General features: G+C 32.7%; 1 protein-coding gene across 1 annotated transcript; it reads left to right on the top strand.

The window, feature by feature from the left end:
* The first annotated feature begins 4,008 nt into the window (after nt 1-4,008).
* Nucleotides 4,009-9,556, top strand: LOC143545658 (4-coumarate--CoA ligase 2-like). Its single transcript, XM_077037503.1, has 6 exons — nt 4,009-4,611; nt 5,503-6,054; nt 7,104-7,302; nt 7,571-7,784; nt 8,936-9,038; nt 9,315-9,556. The coding sequence occupies exons 1-6, from the start codon at nt 4,177-4,179 to the stop codon at nt 9,432-9,434; spliced, it is 1,623 nt and encodes a 540-aa protein (XP_076893618.1). The 5' UTR covers nt 4,009-4,176; the 3' UTR covers nt 9,435-9,556.

Below are 9,556 nucleotides of genomic sequence, written 5' to 3'. Positions count from 1 at the left end.
AATGGGTTGTGGCTCTAGTAAGAAGCTACAAGCCAAAAACCACCACCATCAAGTACCAATGTTAATTATATAAACACTCATATTAGAAAATTATTTTGAGGCAATTCATCAAAAGTTATATTTTACATGTTAAAAAAAGAAGTTAAAATAATCATCAATCAAAAAAGATGAATATGATACCCTTTTGACCTTTGTTATTCCCCCCCCCCCCCCCCACCCACACACACACACACAAACAAAAACAAAACAAAAAAACCCAAACCCACCTTAAAATTCAACTAACATTGTAGTTGGTTTCCATGTGATGTATTCTCTAGAAGTCCTTTAGAATTAAAGCTCATGTTTCAACTTCATTTCTTGTGCTTTCTCTTTCAACATAAAAAAGAAGATGACTTCCTTCCTTGTAGCACCAATTGAGATATCCATTTTATGTAATGCCAAAGGGGGGCGTCCAATTCCAAGAAAATCATATACATTTTTGCCTCCAACAAAATCAAAATGTACCTAAAAGGAAAGAAAAAAAAACTAAAACTCTAATTAACTACAAGATGCATTTACTTAGGTAATCATGATGACGTTATCTAAAATCGTACATATAAGATGTCAAAGACAACAAAGTTGAAAGTCGGATAAGACTATAAGATAAGACTGGACAGACCTCTCACTAGCTTATAGTTCAAAATAACCGAAACTCTAAGTTTATAACGGTAAATATGTTAGTTCATTAACCGATTCTATTATTAAACCATTTGTTATGGCAAGAATTCTGGGTGTGAAAAGGTACATGTGCACAAGTGAAGGGTGTCACCATTCAAGTGAAAGGGCGCTACCCCTTGATGCGTATAAGCCTTCGCGGATGTTGCCTCACACAAGCCATGTTTTTTCATATTTTTTTAATTACTAAACCATTAAACAAATTATTTCACTTCATCTCATAGCACAATTACATTTCATATTTCACCTACTATAACACACTCAACTTAGTGTGAAATCTCAAATCTCATTTGCCACATAAACACTTAAGTGTATATGTTTACCCATTCACATTTAATTGATAGCCTTAAACATTGATTTTTTTCTTTTTATGTCATCTCTCTAAAAAAAGAAAAAAAGAAAATTCAAATTAATTTCAATTGTCAACAACATTTAATACACTAGATATCATGAACATGATGATCATTTTTAAATTGTTGATCATGGCTAATGTGGGACCAAAATGATATATACTGACTATACATGCTGAAGTTATATATTTTCAATAAAAATAAAATACAAAAAGTTAAAACCCCCACAGTAATCCGATCCACTCCTGCGATTGCGGTAAAACTTTAGGATGTGAAAATGCACAATCGAACAGGTGAAGGGCGCCGTCACCATAGCACCATTTAAGTGAAAAGGTATCGTCCCTTACAGCGAGAAAACCTTAATGGGCGTTACCTTTCATAAGCCATGTTTTTTTAGTTTTTATAATTACTTATAAATTATTAAACCAATTATTTCACTTCATCTTATCACACAGTTACATTTCATACTTCATCCACCATAACATACCAAACTTAGTGTGAAATGAGAAATCTCATTTGGCATATAAAAGCTTAAGTACCCACATTTACACTTCACATTACCTTTTTCACTATTCTCATTACTACTAGCATAAACACTGATTTTTTTGTCATGTCTTTTAGGGAAAAAATAATGAAAATTCAAATTAATTTCGGCTGTCAACAACATTTAATACACTAGATACCATGAACATGATGATCATTTTTAAATTGTTTGATCATGGCTAATGCTGGACCAAAATGATATATACATGTTTGAAGTTATATATTTGATTATTTTGAAAGAGTGAAATGCGTTTTTTGTTCATGTGGTTTGTTCAAATTTGCGATTTTAGTTCAATAGTTTCAAAATTGCGATTTCCGTTCTTGTGGTTTCATTAAACTTGCAATTAAACCTGACCCCACTAACCCAGTTAAGTCTGGTCGTTAAACCCATCAGTGTGCCCCTTACATGAAGGGCAATTTTGTCATTTTTCTCCCCAAATAAACCTCAAGCGTGATTCGCAAACCCCCTCACGTGAGGGGCTGGTGTGTATTTGGGGAAAAGGGGACAAAAGTGCCCCTACGATGATGGGTTTAAAGGCCATACTTAACGGGTTAGTGAGATCGGGTTTAATTGCAAGTGAAATGAAATCACATTGACGAAAATCATAAATTTAAAACTATTTGACTCAAACCATAGATTTGAACAAACCATATTGACAAAAATCACAGTTCACCATTTTCAATAAAATAAAATATAAAAAATTAAAACCATCATAGTAATCCATCCACTCCTTGTGGTAGGTAGGACCAAGGGTAGAAAAGGTAAGCCAACCTGGATCGGTCCAAAACTTTGTTACGTCAACTTTAAAACATGACCACCCGATAGATGATGACAACACCAAACTAGATAAAAACTTATAGCTTAAAACCAAACCTACCAAACTTATTAAATAAACGTGACATTCATTTTCACTAGTATTATTATACACCCTGTGATCTATATTAATTCTAAGGTGTTACGTTATTTATTTGTATAAATAATTCATTTTGATTAGAATATTGAGAAAAAAGTTATGAAAGTGATTGATCATGTAAATTAAAGAGAAAATTGGACGAACGATCAATGTGGTTTTATTGTATTGCAAGTTTCGTCCTCGTGTTTTGAATATTGTAAACCTAGTTTAAATGTTTGTGAAGAATTTCATGTATAGCTCTTACTATTATTTCTAGTTAGCTTTTAATAAAAAAGTAATTTCATGAGCCATTAGTTTGAGATTAATTACGCCTTTTCAAATTCGAAATCTTAAAAAAACATACTTTTAACTCCAAATTTTCTAACGTTGACTTCATCACCTTCATCTAAATTCTAAACCTTCGATTTTGCACTGATTGAAGGTGGCAAAGTCGACGTGAGGAGTTTCGAGTCTAAAATAGTATTTTACTTTTTTATATTTTTTATTCCAAGTTTGAAAAAACTTAATTCCCCTCACATAGTCACATGAATAACACGTTACAATACCTTTTCGATAAAAAACTAACTAAAATAAACGGTGGAAACTCAACGTCCAACCCTTCACAAAAAGTCAAACTAAGTTTCTAAATTTAAAAATATATATATATATATATATATATATATATATATATATATATATAGGGTTGTCATCATTTAAGAACTCTAGAAAAGTTAAGAAATCTTGGGAACCCTAAACAATTAAACTTTTTTTAATTTTTTTTATATACTAACATTATTTAAAAGTAGTTTTATCATATTTTATATAAAAAATTTTGATTACATATATTAATTACAAGTTTACATATGTGTAAAATTTATGTACTACCAAATTTACATAGGTGTAAAACAAAACATAGATATGTATAAAAACTAATTTTCAAAATTGTAATTGTAAATATAGATATACAAAATGATGAAACTACACTCACATAACATTAAAATACAAAATTTTTTATAAAAAACATTAGGTTTCAATGGTTCCTTCAAAATCTTAAATAATTTAACAGTTCTGTAATGACACTCATCCTATATATATGTATATATTTGGATTATCATATAATATTTTAATAAATGATCCAATTACAATAGAGAATGACAAAACTGATCCTACTGAAAAAAAGTTATCGTTTTTCGGTGTCGTTAAGTTACTGTACAAGATCCGCAAAACTCTTTTCAGAACTGTAGCCACATCGAGGGCAAGAGACCCAAGGGTATCGAAAACAAAATGAATAAAAACGTGTTGATTCTCAATACATTCCTTCTCGTGCTTAATTAGCAATTTTTCCTAATTCTATATTTAAACACAACCTACCTAACAACAAACCCGATATCCCTAAACCCGACAAAAAAAGACACCCGATAAGCTCCACATTCAATTATTCGAAAATCAAACTGGCAATATATTCAAAACCACAAGGATATCATTTGTAATTTATTTTTTTCTAATTAAAACTCATCATTTCCCACCAAACCTTCATCACACATATATAGTTGCATTTACATATAAACTATATAAAGGTTTTACCGTTTTGGTTTCTTATTCTTATTCTTATATTCCCATAAAACACACATAATAATCTCTCTCTAGAAACACAACACCAAAACATATTATTTCCGATGGAAACAAAACATGAAATAATATTCCGATCAAAGCTGCCGAACATATACATACCAAAACACCTACCCCTGCACTCCTACTGCTTTGAAAACATTTCTGACGTCATCGATCAGCCCTGTCTGATCGATGGCGCCTCGGGTCAAGTGTACACCTACGCTGACGTCGACCTCACGTCACGAAAAGTTGCTTCCTCACTTCACAAACTCGGTATCAACAAAGGTGATGTTATCATGATTCTACTCCCGAACTCACCCGAATTTGTGTACTCGTTTTTTGGTGCCTCGTTTATTGGTGCCATATCGACTATGGCGAATCCTTATTTTACTGCAGGTGAAATTATTAAGCAGGCGAAAGCGTCAGAAGCTAAAGTTATTATTACTCAGTGTGCACATGTACCGAAAGTGGAAGCGTTTGCGTTAGAGAATTCGATCAAGGTAAAGTTTTAGCTTGGAATATTCTGAGTTAGTGGCGTTCAGTCATAAAACAGTGTTTGGATTCTGACTTAGTGGCGTTAAGTCATAGGGGGTGTTTGGGTGAGTTTATAATTTTGCTTTTTTGCTTATTTGCTTATTAAAAAGCAAAAGCAACTTTTGAAAGCTTTATTTTAAAGCTTCTGTTTTACCAAACACCTTTTGTTTTTCAACAAACAAATAGCAAATAAGCAGGTTTTAAAAGCTCACCCAAACACCCCCATAATTCAGCGCGCAGGGCTGTCCTGCAAATTGTTAAAAGATTTATAGAATTTTTAAAAATTAAGAATTGTTATAAAGTTTTTTAACTTCTTTTTATAATAAAAATCAACCATGGGTGATCAGGCCATGAACCGTCTCTGGAGCGACTATGAGCACCAAGGCCGGCTGTCAGGCAGGGCCGGGTGGTTGACCAACCCCGGTCATACACCCTGACATGCTCGATTTTTTTATATAAAAATATATTATTTAAAAAAAAAAGAAAATCTTCCACCCCAGTGGATCTGAGCACCAAGGCCGGGTGGTTGATTGATCCGATCCGGCACCCTGAGTTAATAAAAATCTGTTTTTTTTTAAAAAAAAATATATGCATTCTTAATGTTTAAACCCAAATTTCTAAAAAAGAAATTTATTCTTAATGAAAAAAAAAATATGTATTTTTTAAAAATTAGTATCTTTTTAGAAAAAAATATATGTATTCTTAATGTTTGAAAATAAACTAATTTAACGCCCAACTTTTTTTCTCCTCCGGTCCAAAATCTTTTCTCAATTCTCGGAGACAGTATTACCGAGCGCATGCAATGCATGACTCATATTTTTATAAAATTACCTTATAACTGTTACTAATATGTTTAGGTAATATGCATTGATTCGGCTCCAGAAGGATGCTTGCACTACTCCGAGTTAACATCAGGCGACGAGACTAAATTACCCGAAGTCGAGATCTCTAGTGATGACGTCGTAGCGCTCCCGTACTCTTCGGGTACCACAGGACTACCAAAAGGAGTGATGTTAACTCACAAGGGGCTCGTGACAAGCGTTGCGCAACAAGTGGATGGAGAGAATCCGAATCTATGGATACACAATAAGGATGTGTTAATGTGCGCTTTACCGTTGTTTCATATCTACTCGTTGAATTCGATTTTATTATGTGGATTACGCGCTGGTGCGGCGATATTAATCATGCAAAAATTCGATATAGTGCCGTTTTTGGAGTTGACCGAGAAGTATAAGGTGACGATTGGTCCGTTTGTGCCGCCGATAGTTTTAGCGATCGCGAATAATGAGCAAGTGGTGGATAAGTATGATTTATCGTCGATGAGGACGGTGATGTCCGGTGCGGCGCCGTTGGGGAAGGAGCTAGAAGATACTGTTAGAAATAAGTTTCCGAATGCAAAACTTGGACAGGTATGAATATAATACAATTAGTGTACCGGTACCGAAATACTGACACTCAATATTCATAAAAAAAATGGATATCAATACCAAAGGCAATGAGTAATAAAAATATTAACACATAGTAGTTGGATATGCTTACACGTATTTCATATAATTTTACTAAAAATTGACATAAATGATAAATTTACTTGTTCCACAATAATTGATTCCTGGATAGGAATATATATTGGATACTCGAATATAGAAAGTATAGTTAGCATAAAACATTTTAAATATTTTGTTTTTAAGATTAGTTCACATTTGGTTTAAGGTATGTGTGGATAAGAATGAGTAAATGAGTAAATTTTAGCCACATAGAAGTCATACCTAATTTCGGTAAACGTGACGGGTAATGAGTTGTCGATGTCAACGATTATAAGACCGGGTAAGAAATATAGATAAGTACAATACCCGGTCAATTGTTGAGCGCAAATAAAAAATTTTTTTAGCAAGACCATAAGATCTTTTGATGAAGATCTATAGCTTTTTATTCCTTTTAATTGATCAAAAAGGTAAATTAATGTTACATAATTATTGTATTTCCAACCTGACGGTTACATAATATTCTTTGGTCCATTGTTGTTAAAAACAATAAAGGCAAAATAATTATGTTATTTAGCACAAACACCTAAAAGAAAATTAATTTAAAAATATATTTTACTTGTATATATATATGTGTTTTTTTAACTGTAAACTTTTATAAACAATGCATCCAATGAACATTCAACTGTAAACCTTTATAAACAATCAAACTTTTATATATTTTAGTTGTATATATAAGTCGTTCCTAACTAATGTTATGATATTTGAATTAAAATATTACTCAAACGCCATATAAATCTTGGCCACGTGAAATTCTGTGACATAATAATAGCAACCTTTTCTCATCGGCAATGATAATATTAAATAACAAAATAAAATAATAAATTTTTTGGCTACTACAGAAATATAATAATTGAATTAACTGAAATAAATGGGGTAGGTGTTAATTATGAGGTTGACATGAATGATCATGACAGGGTTATGGTATGACGGAGGCTGGACCGGTGCTAGCCATGTGTTTAGCCTTTGCTAAGGAGCCCTATGAGATCAAGTCCGGAGCATGTGGTACCGTGGTTCGTAACGCTGAGATGAAGATCGTCGACCCTGAGTCAGGCGTGTCCCTCCCCAGGAACCAGCGAGGCGAGATTTGTATTCGTGGTGACCAAATCATGAAAGGTGCGTCTTTTAATGAAAGTTTGTATTCGTGGTGATCAAATCATGAAAGGTGTGTCGTTTAAAGAAAGTTGTGGTTCGAAAAAGAAAACTTATGTTTATTATTTGTTTGTTTGTTTTTTTATCTATATATAAACAACATTTTATGAATTGATTGATTGCTACATCTTGATGCATATCCATTGCGTATTTGTGTACATAATTAATTAAATAAATTATTAAATTTGTTCATACTTAATAATTATGGTTTCATGTTCCAAAATCTTTATAGGTTATCTTAATGATCCGGAAGCTACAAAGGCAACAATAGACTCGAATGGGTGGCTACACACAGGTGATATAGGGTTGATTGATGACGATGATGAGTTATTCATAGTAGATCGTCTCAAGGAGTTGATTAAATACAAAGGGTTTCAAGTAGCACCTGCTGAGCTTGAAGCGTTATTACTAACTCATGCCGGCATTTCAGATGCTGCCGTGGTCTCGTAAGTCTATTATGCTCAGATATATTGTTATATATATGTTGGAACCGAATTAAAATAGTTTTAATAAAAATGATAATAAGACATTAAAATGAGTGGCTATGACATCCAATAACAAAATATTTACGTTAGCACTTCGCTTAGGGGTGTGCATGCGCGTGTATATACATACACCACACATACGACACGAGAGTCAGTTAGGTAATTTAGGCATCGAGAAAACGTACGGGTAGAGCCAGTTTGGTAATATTTAGTTTATGGTTTGATGGTTATATATTTTTGAACATTGACTAGTTTGATAAGCCACTATTTAGAGAAGCAATTAGATCAAGTCATTATGTGACCAAATAGACTGCTCACGTGACCCTGGTTTATAATAGAGTGATAACTTATTTACTTAATAACACTAACTAAAAAGTTTTGTGTATTAAAAAACAGGTTTTAAATTCAATACATACAATATTACAAAAAGTCAAATGCATTACCCAAAATAATTAGTTTAGTTTGGCAAAAGTGAAGCACACTTGATTGGATCTGCACCAACTTCGGATACGCACATGTTTGGTTATTGCAAGCTGGCACTAACATTTATGATAATTAGAATGATCCAAATATCCCACCAACTACTCAAAGTCATTTGCTTGTTTTGGCTCCGCGATAAAATATTAGGCCTACCAGTTATCAATATTTGACTTCTCTCTGAAACAAAATTTCAAATGTTAATTATTAGTTTGACACTTCAAAGATTGAAACTCATAACAAAAGAAAACCTCTAAGGAGACCATGGGCATGAGTGACGGCACCAGAAATCCACATTAAGTATGAGCTTTAAAATTAGGTACCTCTACGGCTCTACATGTACTGACCTTTTATTTTACTTTTTGAACGGTTGTACTTACATTTACGCCCCACAAATGGTAAAAAGCACGTGGTGATACTTTAATTTGTTATATATGCATTAAATTAAAGTATATATTGTTAAGTAAAATGTAAAAACAGTTATTACTATATGTATTCGTCATGCTGAAGATAAAATTTGTACTTCTATATAACGTTTGATGCGGTTTTACGATTTCTTAATAGACATTTGCAACTTAGAAGTTAGAACATTATTTTGACTCGAATGTTGACCATAGACCATCTCTTTATCTTAGTATGGTAAATGACGTAGCTGGAGAGGTTCCGGTTGCTTTTGTGGTGAAAATCAACGGCTCAGGTGTAACAGAGGACGATATCAAGCAATTTGTATCCAAACAGGTAATTGTAACTGATTCACATAAATCCCAAATAAATCATGTATAGTTTACATTCAAAACTTAATATAAGTATAGCTAGAACCAATTTAAACTAAAAAACATATAAACAGTTGTACCTATTGCTTTAACTGTAATATAAAACGTAAACCGCCTCCTTTTTTTTTCTTTGTCGTTGTGTATTGTAAGTGATACCTATTAATGTTTATGCAGTTCTCGTGTATGTGTAACATATTGACTTATATCTAACAGAGATTGATTATGATTTATTACATTGTAGGTGGTATTCTATAAGAGAATAAATCGCGTGTTCTTCACCGACACAATTCCAAAATCACCATCAGGGAAAATTCTTCGCAAAGAGTTGAGAGCGAAGCTTGCGGCTGGGGTTTCAAATTAATTTTCTCTACATACATCATAAAAGTTAATTGCTGAAGAATGTTTTTGGTTGGTGGTGGGTCAATAACCAGAATATTGTTTGTATGTTGACTCTTTTTGATGATTGTAGCCCTTAATTAGGTT

This window comes from Bidens hawaiensis, unplaced genomic scaffold (assembly GCF_021521415.1).
Source record: "Bidens hawaiensis isolate Kalapana, Puna unplaced genomic scaffold, B.hawaiensis_p1.1 tig00013988_1, whole genome shotgun sequence".
In the NCBI taxonomy this organism is placed as follows: Eukaryota; Viridiplantae; Streptophyta; class Magnoliopsida; order Asterales; family Asteraceae; genus Bidens; species Bidens hawaiensis.
This window is presented reverse-complemented; position numbering and strand designations above follow the sequence as displayed.

Bases quoted from the DNA above. Each gene is read 5' to 3' on its own strand.
- LOC143545658 (XM_077037503.1), top strand. From the start codon at position 4,177: ATGGAAACAAAACATGAAATAATATTCCGATCAAAGCTGCCGAACATA. The intron at 4,612-5,502 runs GTAAAGTTTTAG...TAATATGTTTAG, and splicing joins CGTTAGAGAATTCGATCAAG to GTAATATGCATTGATTCGGC. The intron at 9,039-9,314 runs GTAATTGTAACT...ATTACATTGTAG, and splicing joins AGCAATTTGTATCCAAACAG to GTGGTATTCTATAAGAGAAT.